The sequence below is a fragment of the Anomaloglossus baeobatrachus genome, chromosome 5 (assembly GCF_048569485.1).
Source record: "Anomaloglossus baeobatrachus isolate aAnoBae1 chromosome 5, aAnoBae1.hap1, whole genome shotgun sequence".
Classification (NCBI taxonomy): Eukaryota; Metazoa; Chordata; class Amphibia; order Anura; family Aromobatidae; genus Anomaloglossus; species Anomaloglossus baeobatrachus.
Genome location: NC_134357.1, coordinates 447259454 through 447284490, shown reverse-complemented (window position 1 = coordinate 447284490; position 25037 = coordinate 447259454). Strand labels below are relative to the sequence as shown.

Below are 25037 nucleotides of genomic sequence, written 5' to 3'. Positions count from 1 at the left end.
ACAGAAATATCCAACAGGACGCACCAATGCCAGGGATGATCCGGAACATGTCATTCACCTTCTTGTCCACTGCTGTGGTTAGGATACGTACACGGGGGAAAGCATAAGCCACAGAGTGTACTCCCAGCTCTGCCATAAGGAGGGAAAGCAGGAAGATCTTGTCCTCTGGGACCTCATGGTCCTGTCAGAAGAGAAAAGATGGAAGGACTGAGGCAGCAAATCACTGGTAAGAAGAGGAAACATATCCCGATTCCCCTTTACTTACCAGCAATACCCGAACAGCCATCATGGCTGCCGCTCCAGTGGATACTGTACAATCCATCAGAATAACGTGGTCCTCACTAATGTCCTTCGGGAGTCTGAGATAATGAAGCTGAAAGGGAAAAGAAAAAAAAAAAAAACCAAAAGAAGTGAGAATGAATAAAACTAACAACTCAATTCTATCCTTAAAATGACGGTTCTCCTACCCCTCACTTTATCTACAGTCACGGCTGAAAGTGTAGGTACCCTTGAAATTGTTCCAGAAAATTAAAAAATTCTCCTAAAATTATTGCAATTACACATATTTTGTTCTACACATACACTACTCACAAAGAGTTAGGTATACTCGTATTTGTCTATCGGGTGAAATTTCAGGGTGATCCTAAAATGCCCTCTAACCTTTTAAGGTGACCTTAATGTGACCTTCTCTAATCTTCTGAATTTTCATGCCCAACTCTTCAATGTCTCAGGACTTTTTGACCCACTTGCTGTTCTCTAACAAGGAGCTTAATGGCAAAATTTACAACAGGTGTTTGATCCATTAATCGCCCAAAACATTTGAGGGTTCAAATAGAATTGGTAATTAAAACAGTCCTCATGATGCTGTTCACATTTTGACATCATGAAATCAACACGGCACCTAAAAATTGATCAAGAGTATCTCACCATTGTGAGGCTTCAAACAGGATGTTCTCAGACAGAAGTGGCCACTGAGTTTAGAGTGTTATCAGCAGGTTGCAACAGAGATACAGAGAGACTGGAAGAGCCACAGAAATGCATTGAAGTGGAAGTCCTTTAGCCACATCCCACACTGATGACCACTTCATTGTGAATAATGCCCTTCGGAAAACGGATGAGTAATGCCACACAACTCCAGGCACATTTAAGTGAGGTGAGAGGCACCGAAATATCACGTCAGACCATTTGAATCCATTTAGATCAGCATGGTCTGCATGCTAGATGACTTGCAAACGTACCAAACCACATCAAGCACAGGCATAATCGTTTTACTGGATGAAAAATCAATGGGCGTCAGTATTGTTCATTGATAAAAGTCGATTTACGCTTAGCAGAAATGATAGCAACCAATGATGTTGGAGATATCAAGGAGAGTGCTATGCATCAGCTATTGTTGTCATCCGATGAGCCTTTAGTGTTGGTGGTGTTCGTGTGGGCAGGTGTGTCTAGTCAATACAGAACTGCCCTACACTTTGCTACTGGTACACTGACAAACCCCTACTACTTGAATAACATCATTAATTATTAGCAGTATTATAGTAGTTATATTCTTGTGCATAGGGGGCACTGTGACAGTAGCGATACTCTTGTATATAGGGGGTAGTATTATATAAATACATTTAAAGGAGTTTTCAGGGAACACAGTACTAAGGACAGGCCCATAATATGAGATTGGTGGGTGTCTAATTTTGGGACCCGCACTGAGCAGTTGTTTGATGGGGCCACCACCTTTATGGTTTACATTGCTGTTACCTGGTCACTATACAAGTAATAGTGAACGCGTCAAGTGAATGGAACAATGATGTGATACCCAGCATGGAAGTGAAAACAATGAGAAGGCCAGACTCTTCTGGGTCTGACTATAGACAACACCACCAATTAGATACTGAGGGGATATCCCGATAGACCATCAATATTGTGTAACGGTAAAACTCATTCAAATTGGTTTTCTTCTCTTATATAGCAGGTTTCCCATTTTTCTTATCTCAACATTAGATCCTCCGAGCAGAATTTACAACAAACGAGAATTCAAGGAAGACCCCTTTTCTGGCAAGTCACAAGATCTCTTGATTACCAATAGGCTGGTGTTTATGTGCGCCGTAGAGAATTCTCCCTCTTAATCTGATTTATTCAAATTATGAACCTTTCCCATGCTTTTCGACCACAAAGATCCCATGAACTCTCACCTCTGGCTCTCCCGTGCTAGGGTTAGTCTGGATGAGAATGGTTCCAATCCTCACGTCCTTACACACGGCTCTCAGTGCCGGCTCCATAGTCTCTCCAGCTCTTAGGATAGAAACTCCTGTTATCTGGATAAGAAAGGAGATGCCATAAGTAGTGATGATGTGTACAATGCTGTGAATTTGCCAGGCTGGATTGTGGTATAGAATTGCATCTAAAGGATCTGAAGAATGATTGACATAAGTTAGCCATAAAGAGGTGCATTATTGTAAAGCCCCCATATATCTTAAGCCCCACATACACATTAGGCCAGTGGTCCCCAACCTTACTGACCTTGAGAGCAACATTTGGTTCTATGAGAGAGTTGTGAACCTCATCTAGCTCCTGTACACTCTTCAAAAGTAGTGACACTCAGAGCCCCCATTACCGGAATAAAGACAACCAAAGCTTTTCTACAGAAATCACTCCGAAGCACTATACCAAGATCCAGGGGTCTCACAATACCCCTATTCAATATTCTCACATCTAACACTCCCACCACACTGTTACATCCAGCTTCAAGCACTTCCTCTGACAGGTAGTATTCCCGTTTTCAGCCGACCATACTTAAATTAGCTCTAAACCTTCAAGGCCAAGTATTTGCACATCCCAATTCTGCTCTTCTGTGTGTGGCTACTCATAGCATTCACCATCTCTGGAGACCTGCTCTTCATAACTGTTTGGTAGACCAGGTACTAATGCAGCAAGGTGGCAGTCAGCCACGAGCCACACATCATAAGCCCATGAGCCATATGCGTCTTCCGAACCATAGGTTGGGGATCCCTGCATTAGACTAACGTCAGCCAAACTCACCAATGTGAACGAGTTCAGCTGACACTTTTTTTTTTTTTTTTTTAAACCAAAATGTTTTTATTAAAGATTTTATACAATACATAAATCACACAAAATCTGGGTCAACATAACCCCAAAATCCCCATCCCTCCCTCCCCCAAGTGAAAAGAAAATAAAACAAATCATGTATTTGACTGTTCACCACGTATGATGAATAGAGGTCGCAGTTCTCTTTAGAAAATACAATCTCCAAGGGTATACAAGAGGACCAGAATCATCAACATTCTCATCCCGGTTAACATCATGTATGCCAAACGTTAGATAAAAGCAAGCAATGAGTCCATAGAAGGAAGTTACAGTTCCCGCATCCATACAACATTTCAGTTAATTTATACCATGGCTTAAAACAAGCCCAATTGGAACCTAAATAAGTCCCTAGATGCCAGACCGGAGTCATCTATCCACGGGGCCCAGATCTTTTCAAATTTGGCCATACAATTCTGTTTTAAATATATTCCCTTCTCCAGGTTTCAGCTGACACTTTAATGTGTGCAGGGCCACTGGCCAACTGATTGTCGGGGAATGTGCCAATTGGGCATGTCCGATTTCAGACTGCCAATCACTTTGTTTTCCCGTAGATAAATCACTAGCAGAGATGTCTGTCAACAGCGCTCTCATAGGCGGAACCATTGCTCGTGTATGGGAGAGGGTGGAGATGGCTGCCGACTAGCTGATCAGGTACGGCATTCAAAAGTTCTGTAGATGCCATCCAATGTCTATGGGGGCCTTAAAATCGCTGTTGATTGAATGGTGGTTAAACCAGCAGCTATCTCACCTCACTATCCCACACATGGCAGGGCTAGTTGTGCTGATCTCTCCTGTGTTCTCCACGTGAGAGCTTCTGCCAGATATTTCTGGTGGTCGCTTATTTCAGAGACCAAATATATCGGAAGTTTGAAACTGGACACTCAGATCCTTTTCTCTCCTGACATCATATGTCAGAGCCCTCTAAACCCACCTCCTCATTATGGGCGAGTTTGGCTGACGTTGGTCTAAGGTGTATGGGCGTCTTAACATTACGACTGTAACAGCCATACAATGCAATTCCCAGTACCAACTACAACAATGCATTTTACTGGTGCTGCTTGTAAAGATAACAATACACCACATTACTATTCTCCTCATTACTGACCCGTTTGCCGTCATATGTCCTGCCATGGTAGTCATGTCCTTGTGGCGTTTGCACAATGCAGCTCTGTGGAAAAGAAAAAAAAAACTAAGAGCTGAATCTTGTATCAAAGTGATTTGGTGCAGTTTCTGTAAGAAAACAGCCATGTTATTACAATGCAGAAAACCCCTTTTACCTTAAGAATTTCATCTACTAATGGCGACCACAGAGGTCATCACAGCCTTGTCTCTGTTACTAGAATAGTAATACACTCCTGTCTCACGTTAATTGCAGAATCTTAAAGAATCACTCCAGATGAAACACGTCACCAATAACTGCTGAACTCCGTTATCTGTAATTACATTTTACTGATTCCCAATTTCCACTCACCCTAAATGGAAGAAAGGACAGGGCATGTTCTATCAGAAGCCTCATGAGCCGGCGAGAATAGAAAATGAATTCGTCCCGACTTGTCTCCTTGTTCCTGAAGGGTGGAAAATATCGGCGAAACACATGAGCTTTCTAATCCATGTTCTCCGTGGAAGTCCTCCATCATCAGGGCACATGAAAAAAAAAGACTGTGCAGGGGAGACAGCCAACTTACCTACCTTATAATTGTGTGCATGACGCTTACTTGAGGAGTCTCCTTCAAGACGCAGAGTGTTCTTGGCAGTGGCTGCGACTGATGGGCAGAGGCCAAGGCAGCCCTAGTGTCAGAAAAAGGGAAACCAGTAAGAAAAAGGGACATATGATGGTTTACCTGTACATGCCATGTGTATTAGTGCCAAGCCTACCATCCACCAATGCCAAGCAAGCCACTCCCTATAAAGTAGAAGGCACCACGCTCCAAAATACATGCACAGCCCCTGAACAGGGCAAGTCTCTGCTACCTACACAGATGACCGGTCTACAGTCACTAAACCTAAAGATCACCCCATAGTCTACATTAATGAGGTCTTAACCACTTTGTATTCTCCACACTCCAAGTGATAATATAAGGGGGAGAGACTTGTTTGGAACCTGAAGATCTGCGGTAACCAGAATAACCATTTTGAACTCCCCCCAATTGTGAGAATAAAAGGGGCCGCAGCTCTGACTTCATTCTCAGGATCGGTGCGTGTCCCAGAGGTCATAAAGTGTTGGCATGTCCTAGCAGTATGCACTCACTTCACAAAGACGGGAGTTCCCATATAACATGGCATGTCACTGAAAATTACAGGGTTTGTGGTAGCAGCTTTCTCTTATGCTTCTTCCGATATTTGGCATAAAAAGACAATGCTGCACGCCGAGCGGGATAGTTGTCACGGCAACAGTACTCCTAATTTAATTATTAGGACACATACACTACACCTGGCAGGCGTCAGACGGTTGCCTCAGTAACGGTCCCGCTGGGCGTGCAGCGGTGTCTTTTTACGCCCAATATCAGATGGGGTGGAAGGTTCTTTGAATATATTTTTCAGAAGAAAATGACTATTTATACCAAATGTAGCACTGTATAAGTGAAAACATCAAGACTAGGTTAAGAAATATCTTAAAGGGAACTTGTCAAGTGCAATATGCACCCAGAGCGACGAGCAGTTCTGTGCATATCGCTAATCCCTGCCTAACCGTCCCTGTATACACTAGCATAGATAAAGAGATATATAGAAAAAGTATTTCTAAAGATCCTTTATGATATGCTAATGAGGCCAGCGACTATTTACAAGTGCGTTAGCTCCTGCGCTCATTCTGCCCTCTTAGAACGCCCACAGGGGCATGCTAAGATGATGTTCAATGCCCATTATCCTGTGTCATCAGCGGTGACAAACGTACCTGTGTCCATTGTAACCGCATCAGACACCAGGCAGTGCGCACAATCAGAAGTTACCACACTTCCGATCATGCGCACTAGACCTCTCTGAAGCTGGGACGCACACACCCGGTTTCATTGTGCGCATGACCGGAAGTGTGGTGACTTCTGATTGTGCGCACTGCCTGATGTCTGATTTGGTTACAAAGGACACAGGTACAAGCGTCACCGCTGCTGATGCATGGCAATGGGAATTGAATAGCATGTTAGCATACCCCTGTGGGCATGCTAACATACTAAGAGGACAGAATGAACTAAGCCTTTGTGACTACTCGCTGGCCTCATTAGCATATCATAAAGAATATATAGAAATACTTTTTCTAAAGATCCCTTTATCGATGCTTCTAGATGCTGGGACTGTTAGGCAGGGATTACAAATGTGCACCAGAACTGCTCGTGGTTCTGGGTGAATATTGCACCTGACAGGTTCACTTTAAGACAGAGGTTTTATGGACTGATGAGATGACGGACCAGATTGATGGGTTGCTGGCTTGATCAGTACCGGACACCAAACTCCACTTCCATTCCAGCAGGGTGGAGGTGAGTCCTGCTATGGGTTTGTATGATTAAAGATGAGAAAGTTGGACCTTTTTGAGTTGCAGATGGGCTCAAAATCAACTACCAAACCTACTAACAGTTTTTAGAAGACACTCTCTTCAAGCAGCGGTATAAGAAAATGTCTGCATGTTTCAAGAAAACCGATTGCAGCATCAAAGTCCACTGCTTGGCTGCCAGTAAAAGCTTTACAGATGTAAGAATAATGATCCGGACCCTTCCTCACCAGACCTCAACCCTACTGAGTTGTGGTCCCTTCTTAAATGGGAGATTTCTGAACAATGTCTGGGGGGCTGTGGTTAGTGCTGCCCAAATACATGATCTGACAAACTCCATGGATGGATAGCTTCTGACCGTTATTAAAAAGAAGGGGGGGGGGATATATTGTTCCCAGATTTTTTTCTTCAAATGTCAGAAATGTATTTTTGCGCTACTTGGTTATTATTATTCTCACTTTAAAAACAACTAAGATGGGAAAAATGTACATTATAATTTAGTTGCATATTTCTGCACACAGACATTCTCCTAAGAATTTTTCTCACTTGTACTTTCTTAAAATATTCAGGTTTGTTACCCTTTTGGACTGTCCGACAGCTCTGTAATTGTTCAATGATAAAATCAATCATCACGAATACAAACTGCCTAATAATTCTGCACATGGTGTATAGGTCAATAGCTTCTACAACTGATGACTGTGCAGGGCCTGGTAGACATACCAAAGCTGAATTTAGGCAAGAATCTTGGCCTATTAATGAGCACCAATCCACTATATACAAGGCGATCAGATCTCATATGCTGGCCTATTTACACAGACCGATGAGTACGGATAGGTACAGTATTATCGTTATATGCTCGTTCTGTTCCCTTAGGCCCCTTTCACACTGCGTTTTTACTTATGTTCAGTGGTCCCGTCAGGGCATCCGTCCGAACCAGCCCTCTCCCACTCCGCAAAACATCTTTCCACGAATGCGCCGACAGGGCCATTAACTATAATGGAGCAGATGGAATCACCGTGTGCTCTGTCTTGCACATATACGTTTCCTTTAGGCGGACACCCGAATGTAGTCTACTATGTTCGGGTGTCCGCCTGTAGAAGACGTATATGTGCAAAAATGGTGCAAGACAGAGCACACGGTGATTTCGTCTGCTCCATTATAGTCAGTGGCCCCGTCGGCGCATGCCTCCAAAACACGCTTTGCGTGGTGGGGGGGGGAGGGGCGGTTCGGACGGATGCCCCGACGAGACCACTGAACATAGGTAAAAACGCAGTGTGAAAGAAGCCTTACATAATCATGGTATCGGCAGCACATCCCACTCCCAACATGGGGCGAAATCGCCACCAACAATGATCATGTTTAGTTTCTTTGTCGCTCCATTGGGAGACCCAGACAATTGGGGTGTATAGGCTATGCCTCCGGAGGCCGCACAAAGTATTACACTAAAAGTGTAAAGCCCCTCCCCTTCTGCCTATACACCCCCCGTGCTCCCACGGGCTCCTCAGTTTTTTGCTTTGTGCGAAGGAGGCAGACATGCACGCATAGCTCCACAGATTAGTCAGCAGCAGCTGCTGACTATGTCGGATGGAAGAAAAGAGGGCCCTTAACAGGGCCCCCAGCATGCTCCCTTCTCACCCCACTGTGTCGGCGGTGTTGTTAAGGTTGAGGTATCCATTGCGGGTACGGAGGCTGGAGCCCACATGCTGTTTTCCTTCCCCATCCCCCTCAGGGCTCTGGGTGAAGTGGGATCCTATCGGTCTCCAGGCACTGAGACCGTGCTCCATCCACAGCCCCTGGGGATTCTGCTGGATAAGGAGCCGAGTATCGTCAGGGACATGGCCCTGCTACTTTGAGGTACTCTGTGTCCCCGTGGGGACCGCGCACAGAAACACTCCAGCATTGCTGGGTGTGTTAGTGCGCCGGGGACCGCGGCGCTGACCGCACTTGTGCCATCACACGCTGCAGCGTGGATGGGTGTGTAGTGTATTGGGGACTACCGCGCTGACCGCCGCTGCCATTGTTATACATGCGGCGCGGCTGGGACTGTTAGTGCGCCGGGGACATCCGCGCCGACCGCGCTTATACGGCGGCCGCGCTTATAACTATAGTCCCCGGCTTCTGCGGCCTAGTCTCATTCTCTTCCCGCCCCCAGGCCTGTCAGTCAGGGGAAGGGCGGGACGCTGTACAGAATGTCAGCACTGAGGGCTGGAGCATGCTTTGCATACTCCTCCCCCCTCACTGTGCACAGTGGGGCACCAGTTTCCCGCACTTTCTAGGGCACGCCCACGGCCCCCTCCTCTCCTCAGGACGCCGGCAGCCATTACTGTCAGCTCTTCTGACGCTGGAGAGGGGAGACAAGCTCTGGGAGACCCAGGCAGGAATTCTGGTGGCCACACAACCGCTTTGAGCGGCCGGTAAGCAGCACCTCAGGTGCTGGCCCCACTTGTGCAGAAGTGTACTTATAGATTATATGATTATAGGCTATACTTTACACTGTATAGTGCACGTTTGATTTTTGGCTATATACCCTCCTGGGTTGCTCAGGGGAGACAACAGCATGGCGCCCACAAGAAGCAGGGGTGCCAAAACACAGGCTTACTATGCTGCCTGCGCCGCATGTACGGCTTCACTACCGGCAGGTTCCACTGACCCTCATTGTGTGCACTGCTCGGCCCCTGTGGCACTTACTCAGCCGGAGCCTCTGCTAAGGGTGGCCCAGGGGGAACCACCTGCTAACACTGTCCAGGTGACAGGGACGGAGTTTACAGTTTTTACTGAAAGGCTTTCTGAGACTATGGCTAAGATACTAGAAGCTTTGCAGTCCAGACCGGTATCTCAGACCATGGGCACTGTGGAATCATTGCCCCCTGGTTCCCCTCAGTTGGAACAACCATGTCCTCCCGGGGTGTCTCATAGATCCCAGAGTGAGGTCTCTGACACGGACCGCAGTCCCAGATCGCCTAAGCGAGCTCGCTGGGAAGTTCCCTCGACATCATCACATTGTTCAGGGTCTCAGCGGGAGGACTCTCTGTATGGTGAAGCGGAGGTAGCTGATCAGGATTCTGATCCTGAGGCTGCTCTCAACCTTGATACTCCTGATGGGGACGCCATAGTGAATGATCTTATCGCGTCCATAAATCAAATGTTAGATATTTCTCCCTCAGCTCCTCCAGTAGAGGAGTCAGCTTCTCAGCAGGAGAAATTCCGTTTCAGGTTCCCCAAGCGTACAACGAGTATGTTTCTGGACCACTCTGACTTCAGAGAGGCAGTCCAGAAACACCGGGCTTGTCCAGATAAGCGTTTTTCTAAGCGCCTTAAGGATACACGTTATCCCTTCCCCCCTGACGTGGTCAAGGGCTGGACTCAGTGTCCCAAGGTGGATCCTCCTATCTCCAGACTGGCGGCTAGATCCATAGTTGCAGTTGTAGATGGGGCTTCACTCAAGGATGCCACTGACAGACAGATGGAGCTCTGGTTGAAATCCATCTATGAAGCTATCGGCGCGTCTTTTGCTCCAGCATTCGCAGCCGTATGGGCACTCCAAGCTATCTCAGCGGGTCAAGCGCAAATTGACGCAATCACACGTACGTCTGCGCCGCAAGTGGCTTCCATAACCTCTCAAACGTCGGCATTTGCGTCCTACACTATTAATGCTGTCCTGGACTCTGCGAGCCGTACGGCGGTTGCAGCCGACAATTCGGTGGCAATACGCAGGGCCTTGTGGCTACGGGAATGGAAGGCAGATTCGGCTTCCAAAAAGTGCTTAACCGGTTTGCCATTTTCTGGCGACCGTTTGTTTGGTGAGAGATTGAATGAAATCATCAAGCAATCCAAGGGAAAGGAAACATCCTTACCCCAGGCCAAACCAAAACTTACCTCAACAGAGGAGGGGACAGTCGAGGTTTCGGTCCTTTCGGGGTGCGGGCAGGTCCCAATTCTCCTCGTCCAAAAGGCCTCAGAAGGATCAGAGGAACTCCGATTCATGGCGATCTAAGTCACGCCCTAAAAAGACCGCCGGAGGTGCCGCTACCAAGGCGGCTTCCTCATGACTTACGGCCACTTCACACCGCATCCTCGGTCGGTGGCAGGCTCTCCCGCTTTTGCGACACCTGGCTGCCACAGGTAAAAGACCGTTGGGTGAGAGACATTCTGTCTCACGGTTACAGGATAGAGTTCAGCTCTCATCCTCCGACTCGATTCTTCAGGACATCTCCGCCTCCCGAGCGAGCCGATGCTCTTCTGCAGGCGCTGGGCACTCTGAAGGCAGAAGGAGTGGTGGTCCCTGTTCCTCTTCAGCAACAGGGTCACGGTTTTTACTCCAACCTGTTTGTGGTTCCAAAGAAGGACGGGTCTTTCCGTCCTGTCCTGGACCTAAAACTGCTCAACAAACACGTAAAGACCAGGCGGTTCCGGATGGAATCCCTCCGCTCCGTCATCGCCTCAATGTCTCAAGGAGATTTCCTTGCATCGATCGATATCAAAGATGCTTATCTCCACGTTCCGATTGCTCCAGAGCATCAGCGCTTTCTGCGCTTCGCCATAGGAGACGAACACCTTCAGTTCGTGGCACTGCCCTTCGGCCTGGCGACAGCCCCACGGGTTTTCACCAAGGTCATGGCTACAGTAGTCGCGGTCCTCCACTCTCATGGTCACTCGGTGATCCCTTACTTAGACGATCTGCTGGTCAAGGCTCCCTCTCAAGAGGCATGCCAGCACAGCCTCACCGCTACTCTGGAGACTCTCCAGAGTTTCGGGTGGATCATCAATTTTCCAAAGTCAAATCTGACACCGGCCCAATCGCTGACGTATCTTGGCATGGAGTTTCATACCCTCTCAGCGATAGTGAAGCTTCCGCTGAACAAGCAGCGTTCACTACAGACGGGGGTGCAATCTCTCCTTCAAGGTCAGTCACACCCCTTGAGGCGCCTCATGCACTTCCTGGGGAAGATGGTGGCAGCAATGGAGGCAGTTCCTTTCGCGCAGTTTCACCTGCGTCCTCTTCAATGGGACATCCTACGCAAATGGGACAGGAAGCCGACGTCCCTCGACAGGAACGTCTCCCTCTCTCAGGCAACCAAAGCTTCCCTTCGGTGGTGGCTTCTTCCCACTTCATTATCGAAGGGGAAATCCTTCCTACCCCCATCCTGGGCGGTGGTCACGACGGACGCGAGTCTGTCAGGGTGGGGAGCAGTTTTTCTCCACCACAGGGCTCAGGATACGTGGACCCAGCAAGAGTCCTCACTTCAGATCAATGTTCTGGAGATCAGGGCAGTGTATCTTGCCCTGAAAGCGTTCCAGCAGTGGCTGGAAGGCAAGCAGATCCGAATTCAGTCGGACAACTCCACAGCGGTGGCTTACATTAACCACCAAGGAGGAACACGCAGTCGGCAAGCCTTCCAGGAAGTCCGGCGGATTTTGATGTGGGTGGAAGCCACGGCCTCCACCATCTCCGCAGTTCACATCCCAGGCGTGGAAAACTGGGAAGCAGATTTTCTCAGTCGCCAGGGCATGGACGCAGGGGAATGGTCCCTTCACCCGGACGTGTTTCAGGAGATCTGTTGTCGCTGGGGGATGCCGGACGTCGACCTAATGGCGTCCCAGCACAACAACAAAATCACGGCATTCATGGCACGTTCTCACGATCACAGAGCTCTGGCGGCAGACGCCTTAGTTCAAGATTGGTCGCAGTTTCAACTCCCTTATGTGTTTCCTCCGCTGGCACTGTTGCCCAGAGTGTTACGCAAGATCAGGGCCGACTGCCGCCGCGCCATCCTCGTCGCTCCAGACTGGCCGAGGAGGTCGTGGTACCCGGATCTGTGGCATCTCACGGTCGGCCAACCGTGGGCACTACCAGACCGACCAGACTTGTTATCTCAAGGGCCGTTTTTCCATCTGAATTCTGCGGCCCTCAACCTGACTGTGTGGCCATTGAGTCCTGGATCTTAGCGTCTTCAGGATTATCCCAGGAGGTCATTGCCACTATGAGACAGGCTAGGAAACCAACGTCCGCCAGGATCTACCACAGGACGTGGAAAATATTCCTGTCATGGTGCTCTGCTCGGGGTTTTTCTCCCTGGCCATTTGCCTTGCCCACTTTCCTGTCCTTTCTTCAGTCCGGATTGGAAAAGGGTTTGTCACTCGGCTCCCTTAAGGGACAAGTCTCTGCGCTCTCTGTGTTTTTTCAGAAGCGCCTGGCCAGACTTCCACAGGTACGCACGTTCCTGCAGGGGGTTTGTCACATCGTTCCTCCTTACAAACGTCCGTTGGAACCCTGGGATCTGAACAGGGTGCTAGATGGTTCTTCAGAAACCACCGTTCGAGCCAATGAGGGATATTTCTCTCGCACGCCTTTCGCAGAAAGTGGTTTTCCTAGTAGCAGTCACTTCACTTCGGAGAGTGTCTGAGCTGGCAGCTCTGTCATGCAAAGCCCCTTTCCTGGTGTTTCACCAGGACAAGGTGGTTCTGCGTCCGGTTCCGGAATTTCTCCCTAAGGTGGTATCCCCCTTTCATCTCAATCAGGATATCTCCTTACCCTCTTTTTGTCCTCATCCAGTTCACCAATGTGAAAAGGATTTGCACTTGTTAGATCTGGTGAGAGCACTCAGGCTCTACATTTCTCGTACGGCGCCCCTGCGCCGCTCGGATGCACTCTTTGTCCTTGTCGCTGGCCAGCGTAAAGGGTCACAGGCTTCCAAATCAACCCTGGCTCGGTGGATCAAGGAACCAATTCTCGAAGCTTACCGTTCTGCTGGGCTTCCGGTTCCCTCAGGGCTGAAGGCCCATTCTACCAGAGCCGTGGGTGCGTCCTGGGCTTTGAGGCACCAGGCTACGGCTCAGCAGGTGTGTCAGGCGGCTACCTGGTCGAGCCTGCACACTTTCACGAAACACTATCAGGTGCATACCTATGCTTCGGCAGATGCCAGCCTAGGTAGGCGAGTCCTTCAGGCGGCAGTTGCCCACCTGTAGGACGGAGCCGTTACGGCTCTATTATGAGGTATTATTTACCCACCCAGGGACTGCTTTTGGAAGTCCCAATTGTCTGGGTCTCCCAATGGAGCGACAAAGAAGAAGGGAATTTTGTTTACTTACCGTAAATTCCTTTTCTTCTAGCTCCAATTGGGAGACCCAGCACCCGCCCCTGTTTTTTTGTGTACACATGTTGTTCATGTTGAATGGTTTCAGTTCTCCGATATTCCTTCGGATTGAATTTACTTTAAACCAGTTTATAATTTTTTTCCTCCTTCTTGCTTTTGCACCAAAACTGAGGAGCCCGTGGGAGCACGGGGGGTGTATAGGCAGAAGGGGAGGGGCTTTACACTTTTAGTGTAATACTTTGTGCGGCCTCCGGAGGCATAGCCTATACACCCCAATTGTCTGGGTCTCCCAATTGGAGCTAGAAGAAAAGGAATTTACGGTAAGTAAACAAAATTCCCTTCTTTCTCATAAACAATCCAGATATCTGACAAATGGGCCTTTTACTTTTTCGTTGGGTGATCGTCGTACGTGGACTGTCATGAACAAGAGTTCAATGATCGCCAGCCTATCTACAAAAGTTATGTTCGCGCAGATCTTTTTAATGAATCCTCCCCAAAAATGTTTGGAAAACTCTAACTCATTATTATGGGAAATCTGTCTTGCTGTTCATATGTGAGGGTTTTTTTAGAACTTTTTTTTTTTTTTTCCTGAAAAGGTTTTGAAAACCATCTGGTGGAAAGACGAATGTACCTGTAACTTCTCTGGACAGGGTGTAGTTTGGAGGGGCTTCCACCAGGACCCGCTTTAATCAAAACGCTGCAACAACTCCTCAGGAAAAAAAAAAAAACTCTTCACATCTTCTACAGGAAAATATAAATATACTTTCCGAAAGGGAAAGTTTCCTGTAGTAGTTTCCACTTGAGAAACTCATGGTTTTTTGAAAGCCTCAAAAAACTCTGTAAAACACAACCCAATGGTATGGGAGGATGGGGATTTTGGAGAAATCCAAGCAGTAACTGCTTCAGGAAATGCTCCTTCTTTTTGAGAAGTTTTGGGAGGATTATTTTCCTGAAGTTTCTTGTTCTTTGCAGATTGGCCAATGTTGAGTTCGGAGCAAATTCCAACAAGCTACCAGCTAATCAATGATTATGCTGATCGTTGCCAGATTATCCCTTACATAGGAGCGCTAACTCTCCCGAGTGTTTCTATGCTCTCTATGATAGACATCTCAGGAGGCAGCTTCTGTTAGAGAACACCAGGATCATCAGACTGAAATCTAAGGAAAGTCTGGAGGCCCCCATACACAGACTGAGGCTGAACCCATCAATATTGGCTGATGTTACTCTAATGTGTATGAGGGGGGTCTTATGGTCATGTCACACACAACGACAGCGACGTCGCTGCTAAATCACCATTTTCTGTGACGTAGCAGCGACCTTGCTAGCAATGTCGCTGTGTGTGACATCCAGCAACGACCTGGCCCCTGCTGTGAGGTTGCCGGTCGTTGCTGAATGTCCTGGACCATTTTTTGGTCGTTGCTCTCCCGCTGTGAAGCACACATCGCTGTGTGTGACAGCGAGAGAGCAACGAACTGAATGTGCAGGGAGCAGGGAGGCGGCTTCTGCGGATGCTGGTAACCAAGGTAAATATCGGGTAACCAAGCAAAGGCTTGGTTACCCGATATTTATTTTCGTTACCAGCGTCCGCAGCTTCTTGAAGCCGGCTCCCTGCACACGTAGCCAAGGTACACATCGGGTAACCATAAGCAAAGCGGTTTGGTTATTAACCCGCCCGATGTGTACTCTGGCTACGAGTGCAGGGAGCCAGCACTAAGCGGTGTGCGCTGGTAACCAAGGTAAATATCGGGTAACCAAGCGAAGCACTTTGCTTGGTTACCCAATATTTACCAAGCGCAGCATTGCTTCCACGCGTCGCTGCTGGCTGGGGGTTGGTCACTGGTAGCTGGTGAGATCTGCCTGTTTGACAGCTCACCAGCGACCATGTAACGACGCAGCAGCGATCCTGATAAGGTCAGATCGTCGTCGTGATCACTGCTGCGTCGCTACGTGTGACCTAGGCTTAAATTCTTCCACACCACAGCATGTCAAACTCTATGCAGACACTGAAGCAGCAGGGGGCTGCTGTGAGATGTGATAAGAGCTCAGAAAGTTTTAGGGGTGCTTCACACATAGCGAGATCGCTACCGAAATCGCTGCTACGGCACGGTTTTGGTGGCGCAACAGTGACCTCATTAGCGATCTCGCTGTGTGTGACACTGAGCAGCGATCTGGCCCCTGCTGCGAGATCGCTGCTCGTTACACACAGCCCTGGTTCGTTTTCTTCAAAGGCGCTCTCCCGCTGTGACGCACAGATCGCTGTGTGTGACAGCGAGAGAGCGACGAATGAAGAGAGCAGGGAGCAGGAGCCGGCATCTGGCAGCTGCGGTAAGCTGTAACCAGGGTAAACATCGGGTAACCAAGGTGGTTACCCGATATTTACCTTAGTTACCAGCCTCCGCAGCTCTCACGCTGCCTGTGCTGCCAGCTCCGGCTCTCTGCACATGTAGCTACAGTACACATCGGGTTAATTAACCCGATGTGTACTGTAGCTAGGAGAGCAAGGAGCCAGCGCTAAGCAGTGTGCGCGGCTCCCTGCTCTCGCGGTTATGATCGCTGCTTCGGCTGCTGTGTTTGACAGCTAAGCAGCGATCATAACAGCGACTTACAAGGTCGCTGTTATGTCACAGAAAATGGTGACGTAACAGCGACCTCGTTGTCGCTGTCGCTTAGTGTGAACCAGCCCTTAGATGAGGTTTCAGATGAGGGTGCTATGTTGTAGCTCAAGATCATTTCAAGAGCAGTAAAAACAAAAGCAGTTACACAATCACTAAACATATTTAGATGACAGTTTAGATGTAAGCTGATCTACAAGGGTGAACGGACACTTTATAGACTACATGTGGAAAGCAGATCACATAAGGCAGGCATGCTAGTGGGTTAAGCAGGGGTCAGATCACTGGCCTGCACACAGAACAACGCAGAGTGAGCACACAAGAGGGGTTAATGGAGGTGAAGACACACGCAGCCTGAACACGGGTCTCACATGTCCCAGCGGAGCTTCCTCTGCCCAGAATACGCACATGAACGAGGGAAGGAATGAGCAGAGAAGGGGGTCACACATAGAAGGGAAAAAAGGAGAGCATCGGCAGTAAGGTGAGGGATCCATTATGACTAACTCACCATTAATACTTATATCTTACTGGGAAAGCTTGCGGATGATCAAAATGGCTGTCACTAGAGCTTTCCTAGACTTGGAGAAAACAGCTGTCTTGGAGGAAATTCTCTTAATGCTGCTTGGACCTATCATCACTGATCTTCACAGATCCATATAGCACTACATTCCCCACCATGGACCGGAACTGAATGTCATTATCATATAACCTCCAGGGACAGAGTGCTGCTCGGACGGTGTATCCAAGACTGTCAAGTCTGATAATCCACTATATGTGAGCCTACTATGTGTAGTATAGTCTGCTGAGCCAGCGTATTTGTGAAGGCCACGTCTCACTAAGCGACATCGCTGCGGAGTCATGGTTTTTGTGACGCAACAACGCGATGTTGCTGTGTGTGACATCCAGCAACCACCTGGCCCCTGCTGTGAGGTCGTCGGTCGTTGTTGAATGTCATGGACCATTTTTTGGTCGTTGCTCTCCTGCTGTGAAGCACACATCGCTGTATGTGACAGCGACAGAGCAACGATCTGAATGTCCAGGGAGCAGGCTTCTGCGGACGCTTTGCTTGGTTACCCGATATTTACCTTGGTTACCAGCGTCCACAGCTTCTAGAAGCCGGCTTCCTACTCCCTGCACACGTAGCCAAGGTACACATCGGGTAACTATAAGCAAAGCGCTTTGCTTAGTAACCCGATGTGTACTATGGTTACCAAGCACAGCGTCGTTACACGGGTCACTGGTGGCTGATCTATGATCGCTGTGGAGATCTGCCCGTTTGACAGCTCACCAGTGACCATGTAGCGACGCTCCAGCGATCCCTGCCAGGTCAGATCGCTGGAGCGCCGCTTAGTGTGACGGTACCTTTACTGTATGTATGTGAGTGTTTGTGCGCGCATATATGAGTGTGTACGCATACAAGTGTTTGCACCTGTGTATGTATATGAGAGTGTGTATATCTACCCATCTATCTCCGAGTGTGTGAATGATAGATGGAGAGATAGCGAGATCTATATATAATCAAATTATATATATATATATATATATATATATATATATATATATATATTACATATACATAATATACATATATACATACACACATACAAATAATGTCTATATACACATGCAAACTCACACACACTATGTATATGAGAGTGTTTAGATGTGTGTTTGTATGTATGCATATATGTGTGTGTACTTATATGAGTGCGTGTAAACGTGTATGTATGTACGTACGTACATACATACATACATACATACGTGTGTATACGAGTGTATGTATATAGGTTTGTGTGCATATACGAGTGTTTGTATGGATAAGATATGCATATGAGTGTGTATGGAGTTTTGATGATGTAGTTAACAGGGCTGTGGAGTCGGAGTCGTGGAGTCGGAGTCGGAGCTCATTTTGGTGGAGTCGGAGTCGGTATAAAATGCACCGACTCAGACTCCTAAAATATATAATAAATTGGGGACAGTACTGCAATGCAGAATGTGCTGAATATTTTACTAAATAATATTTAGTATAATGCTTATATTTAAGTGAAAAATGTATTGTAGTACAATGTGAACATCAGACATTTAATTATTTTTATGATACAATAATCAATATATTTGGATAGAACATAAAATATACTTATTAGAATACAACTCTAGAACACAAAAAACTAATAAATTGTAAATATGTAATACACACATATATATATATATATATACATACATACATATATATATATATATATATTACACATATACATATATATATATATATATACATATATATATGTATTACACATATAGATATATATACATATATATATTACACATATAGATATATATACATATATATATTACACATATAGATATATATACATATATATATTACACATATACATATATATACATATATATATGTATTACACATATAGATATATATACATATATATATGTATTACACATATAGATATATATACATATATATATTACACATATAGATATATATACATATATATATTACACATATAGATATACATATATATATATATATATATATATATATATATATATATATATATATATATACACACACACCGGTATATATATATACATACATACACGATAAATACACACACAAGATATACATGTAATTTACTGTATATCACATATTGTATTACATATTTACAATTTATTACAGCTTTTTGTGTTCTAAAGTTGTATCCAATAAATATATTTAATGTTCTATCCAAATATATTGATTATTGTATCAGAAAAATTATTAAATGTCTGATGTTCACATACACATGTTCATGCATTACAATAAATTTTTCACCTAACTATAAGCAATATATGTAGGAGTCGGAGTCGGTGCAAGAGAAATTGAGGAGTCTGAGTCGGAGTCGAAGGTGTGGCTTACCGACTCCACAGCCCTGGTAGTTAACCTGAGTATGTTGCAACTAAGCAGAGTGTGTTGTAGCTGAGCTGTGTGTGTGTGTTTTGATAATGTAGCTAAACTAAGTGTGTTGTAGCTGAGCTGTGTGCTTTGATGATGTAGCCAAGCGGTCTTGTGTTGATGAGCAGAGCTGAGTGTGCGTGCACTTTCCATGTAGGAATGTGTACATACAGTATGTGCACTGCAGAGAGTGTACATGTTGTGCGTGCTGTAAAGCTATATGTGTATTACACCCATGTCAGTGATAAAGAGTATTAAAACTAGTGATATTAACCCCTCCATTTCTTTACCCTGCCAGGTAAGTTTCAATTAGTAGCCAATATGTTTTTCCTATTTTATGCTGTCTAAACCTGGGGTGCATCTTACAGTGAGGGGTGTCCTGTAACCATAAAGCATGTAGCCGGTCATTTCTGGCCTGAGTTCCCCTGTCTGAATGCAGCTTACCCCCACCTTGAGTGATCGTATCTCAGACCGAGCACTACATTCCCCGTCATGTATGTCAATAGAGCGCAGCTTGTACAAAGTACAGTGGCTCAGTTCCTTTGAGGTTCTGCTACATCTCTATATGAATGTTAAATAGAAGCAAAGTCTTTAAATAGCAGATGGGGTGCAATGTCCAGGCAGAGCGAGGCCTCGCTGACAGATGTGACAGGAAGCTTCCTGTGTTTGTGGGGGGAACGGTGAGTGGAAAGGAGTGTGGGCAGGTTCCTGCGCTCACCACACAGCCTGACCAACAGCGGAAAAATAACCCTCCACCCCCTACTGAGGCCGCTCCGAGACATGGGAGGGGTAGAGAGCAGACTCATTCTGTCGGGGAGGGAAAGACTCAGTACGGTCATTCACCAAACAGGTGCTTGGTTAGGCTGCTCACCGTCTGTGCACCGCATGTGCAAACTGACCACCAAGGATCAGCACCATTAGGGTGCTTTCATATACAGAGGGTTTTCTGGCATTTTCTAGGCAATTTTTTTATGTTTTAATTTAAATTATACAGTAACACCCAGATGTCAACTCTGATGTAAAAGAAAAAAATATTTAAAACACAAAAAGTGAATTCCTGAGTTTTTTTTAAATCTCCATATTTTTGGTTTGTGTCCCCTCCCCACTTACAGACTTATCCTGTTGGTGTGATGTTGTTTTAGTGCATTTTTTCAAGGTTTCTCTTTAGGGAAAAAAGGTGTATATGTGTTAAAAGGAATCTATCACCAGGTTTTTGCTACCTGATCTGTAAGGACAGAGACCCTGATTCCAGCGATGTGTCCCCCAGTTGACTGGGTGCAGCATTTGTAATACAATCAAAGATTTCTCTGCTGTAGATGTAGCAGAGCTCAGAAAGCTAACCCTGCCCACACCACTGATTGGCAGCTTTATATACATTGTACATTGACCGTAAGCGACTAATCAGTTCGGGGGGCATGGTTGAACCTGGAGGCAGCTAGGCTGGCAATGATAATCTGCTGCTGATAAAACACTGATCGTTTTGAAACTACAGACTAATAAATGACGCATCGCTGAAATCAGTTTATCATCTCCTACCTTAAAAACCTGCTGAGATTCCCTTTAATAAAAAAAAGATATAAAAAAAAACCTGTGTTGAGGAAGCTTTAATGGTGTCCACAGTATTTTTTAGGAAAGATCTGATACTAGGGCGGAGTGCCACTACCAAGCTGCTTCACTATTCGCCAATTCAGCTACAGTCAACTATGCACAATAGATTGAGGTACCCCTAGCTGATTCTGGTGCAATTGATCAATGAATTGTTTTCCTTATAGAGATTCTCAAGTAAAGATAGGCGATAACAGTAAATGTCGAACCGCTGGGGCCAAAACAATCTGCAGAATGGTGTGGCAATTTGCATGCTCGACCTCGTGTCTCCGTGCATTCCCTGTGGAGCTGCCCTCAGTGCGTTGCCTTCTGCTTTTTCTGGAAGTCCCATAGAGAATGAATGGAGAGGCAGTTCAGCGTGCACACAGCCAGTCTATTCTACTGGGAATCAAAGTCCTTTATTCTGCAGATCAGTGCGGTCCCAGCTGTTGGCCCCCATGATTTATAACATATAACCTTATATGTGGGTAGGCGATAATGTATCTCAACTGGAACATCCCTTTAAGCTTGGTAAGAACTTTGTTTTCAGCACAGAAGAAAAAAGAGAATTTTGTTTACTTACCGTAAATTCTTTTTCTTATAGTTCCGTCATGGGAGACCCAGACCATGGGTGTATAGCTACTGCCTCCGGAGGACACACAAAGTTACTACACTCAAAACGTGTAGCTCCTCCCTCCCAGTATATACACCCCCTGCTAGCCAGTCCTAGCCAGTTTAGTGCAAAAGCTGAAGGAGGACATCCACCCACAAGAAGAGACAGAGTAAAAACCGGAAGAACCGGAACCTCTGTCTACAACAATAACAGCCGGTGAAGACACCGGAACAAGAAACCTGCCAACAGGCAATAGGGAGGGTGCTGGGTCTCCCATGACGGAACTATAAGAAAAAGAATTTACGGTAAGTAAACAAAATTCTCTTTTTCTTTATCGTTCCTATGGGAGACCCAGACCATGGGACGTTCCAAAGCAGTCCATGGGTGGGAATAAACAGACAACTGAGAAGCAGGCAAAACCTAACTTCACAAATGGGCGACAGACGCCTGAAAGATGCGTCTGCCTAAGCCCGCGTCTGCCAAAGCATAAGCATGCCTTGGATAGAGCTTCGAAAAAAGTATGCAGACTAATTCGAGCTGCAGTCTGACAGACCTACTGAGCCGTAGCCTGGAGCCTGAAAGCCCAAAAGGCACCGACAGGTCTGATCAAATGTGCTCTGATCCCCGGCGGGGAAGGCACTTGAGTACACTTGTTGGGCCTCGGAAATGGCCGACCTAAGCCAACGAACCAGGGTCGGCTTAGATGCCGAGAGACCGCTACGCTGACTAGCGGTCAGCACCAGAGAGAGGTGCACTGCCTAATAACGGCGGTGCAAGACACATAGATCCGGAGCGCCCGCACCAGATCCAGGATATGCAACGCTTTCTCAAGCGATGAACAGGAGCCGGACAAAAGGAAGGCAGGAAAATTGCCCCGGATAAGGTGGAAGCAGTAACCACCTCAGGGAAAAAAGTCCGGAGTCGGACGGAGACCACCTTGTCTTGATGCAAAAGGCCAAGAAGGGGGTGACTCCGAGAGAGTACAGCCAGAACTCTCTGGCGGGAAATTATAGCCACTAGAAGACTACTTTCTGTGAAAGATGAAACAAAGAAACCTCCCTAAGAGGCGCAAAGGGGGGTTTCCGGGAACCGAGAGGACCGGATTAAGGTCCCAGGGCTCCATAGGCTGCAGGAAAGGCGGAATAATGTGAGATGCGCCCTGAAAGGAGCGCACCGGAGCCAGCCGGACGATACGCCGCTGGCACATACTGACAGAGCCGAGACCTGTCCCTTAATGAGGGATAGTCCTAGCTGTAAACCGGACTGTGAAAGAGACAGGAGGGTCGGCAAAGCTAAAAAGGTCAAAGGACACTTTGAAGCTCGAGTCATAGCGGAGATGACTTCAGGAAGGATACCAGAAGTCGCCAAGATCCAGGACTCAAGAGCTACGCCGTCAATCTGAGAATCCAGAATTCTGACGGAAAAAATGGACCCTTTTGATAAAAGGTCTGAACGGTCCGGAAGATGCCATGGCAACCCAACGGACAGAAGGAGCAGGTCAGGGTACCAAGCCTGCCTGGGTCAGTCTGGAGAATGAGAATGACCCGACGGCCCCCTTAACTGATCTTGCGCAGGACTCTGGGCAAGAGGTAGAGACGAAGCTGGGATCAAACATGAACCAGTGTGCCTACCGCAAAACCTGAGGATTGTGGACCACGATTGGACAGCTGAAATAGTCTGCCTCGCAGTTTTCACATCTAGGATGTGGGCTGCGGATATGGTGGACTAGGAGTCCCTTGTCCACTGAAGAATGATGAGCCGCCAAGATTGCCAGACGGCTGAATGTCCCGCCCTGGAAGTTGATGTAGGAAAACGCTGTCACGTTGTCCGACTGGACTCGAATGTGCCTAGCCGCCAACAGATGGTGAAGGCTTAGAGAGCGAGAAATACAGCTCTGATTTCCAGCACATTGAACCAGAGGGCTGATTCGGACAGAGTCCAAGCGCCCTGCGCTCCACGGTGGAGATATACTGCTCCCAAGGCGGAAAGACCAGCACCCTGGTGAGGATCACCCGGGACGGGGCCAGGAAGGAGCATCCCTGAGACAGAGTGGCCGAAACCACCACTGCAACGAGCCCCTGGTCAGTGGCGAAGCCACCACTCCGAGAAGGAGGGAGGTCGCGTGTACAGCGGAAACCCTCCAGTCTCAGAGGACGCAGGAGAAACTGGGCAAGGAATCGCTTCCATTGACGCCACCGTCTGACCAGCACCTTATTTGGTGTCTGATAGAACGACGTCGACCGCCAGCGGAGGGACTACTGATCGACTAAGAGCAGCTTCACAAGTGCCGACAGAGTCTCGAATTGCGTCCCTGAAAACCTCTGGTGCGAAGTCAGAGTGGACCTGGACAGAATGACAAGCCACCCGAATAGATTAGAGTGGCGAGAGTAAGCGAAGTACTCTACTAAGAGTCTGCACTGGATGAAACCCCGAGAAGAAAACCGTCCAGGGCAAACGATCACTGCCAATCCCTAGGGGTGCAGGACCCTAATCACAGCAGCCCCAAGGAGAATACTCGAGGGGCCGTGGCTAACCCCAAGGGAAGAGCCACGAATTGGACCACTCCGATGGCAAAACGTAGTCAACGCTGGTGTGAAACTGCGATTGACCCTTGCCGAAAGGCATCCCTGATGCCGATGGCTGCTAGGGAATCTCCTTGGGTTCTTGATTGATCCGGTGAAAAACACACAGAACAAGACCAAGACTCCATGTGAAAACGCCACACCTGACCATGCTTGAAAAGCTAAAGATCCAGGTCGGAAGGCACCGCCCTCTTCGGGGACTAGAAATAGATTTAAGCAAAAATCTCAGAACCGTTCCCAGTCGGGAACCGGAACAATTACTCCGTTGGCCTGCAAGAAATGCCACGGCCTGTGAGAAGGCGGCGGCCTTGGAGCCGGGAGGAGTTGACAGAAAAAATCTGTTTGGCGGGTGGACATAATTCCATCCTGTAGCCATGGGAGATATAAACTCGCCCCCACTGAACGGAGACGTGGTAGAACCATACGTCGCCAAGAGAGAGCCTGCCACCGACCAAGGAGGTGGTTGGCGTGGCCAGATAGCTCGGAGGAAGCTGACTCCGTGGTAGCATCTCCTGCGGTCTTCTGAAGACGCAGCTTCAAGCCATTTGGTTCTATGAACTAAGGCCGAGCTAGAGGACGATCAGAAGGAGGAACGGAAACCACCGAAACCTCAACTGATTCCTGCCCTGGTTTAGGTTTGTGGCAAGGAAGAACTCTCGTCGCCGAGAGCTTCCTAAATTTCATCTAGTTGGTTCCGAAGAGACTGGTCCCACCAAAGGAGAGCCCAGCAAGGAACCTCTATAGAGGCATCTGCCTTCCATTGCCGAAGCCACACCTGCGGATAGCGAGGAAAGTAGCCAAAACCACCGCTGTGCGGTGTCCAGCATGGCAGACTTGGCAGAGGATGGAAAGACTGAAGTCTGGAAGTTCAGGCAACCGTCTTGGGCATAGTCCCTGTGAGGGAATGCTTCTCCTCTGAGGAGCCATCAGCCACTGACATAACGGTCCGGGCTGAGCCACCTGAGGTGAATGAGCCCACCTCTTGACCACCATTGGTGGACGGGGGAAACCCAGTCCTCAGA

At 47.4% G+C, this 25037-nt stretch overlaps 1 protein-coding gene across 7 annotated transcripts in view; it reads right to left on the bottom strand.

The window, feature by feature from the left end:
* UCKL1 (uridine-cytidine kinase 1 like 1) overlaps positions 1–25037 on the bottom strand; it is a 48617-nt gene that overhangs the window by 1187 nt on the left and 22393 nt on the right. For 6 of the 7 annotated variants that reach the window (XM_075350474.1, XM_075350473.1, XM_075350470.1 and 3 more), the window contains exons 8-14: positions 16658–16677; positions 4789–4887; positions 4571–4664; positions 4205–4267; positions 2187–2309; positions 266–373; positions 25–181 (exon numbers count right to left, since the gene is read on the bottom strand). In XM_075350474.1, coding sequence (XP_075206589.1) covers positions 25–181; positions 266–373; positions 2187–2309; positions 4205–4267; positions 4571–4664; positions 4789–4887; positions 16658–16677 — 664 coding nt within the window. The remainder of the gene's footprint in view (positions 1–24; positions 182–265; positions 374–2186; positions 2310–4204; positions 4268–4570; positions 4665–4788; positions 4888–16657; positions 16678–25037) is intronic. The other variant, XM_075350472.1, reaches the window with a different exon arrangement.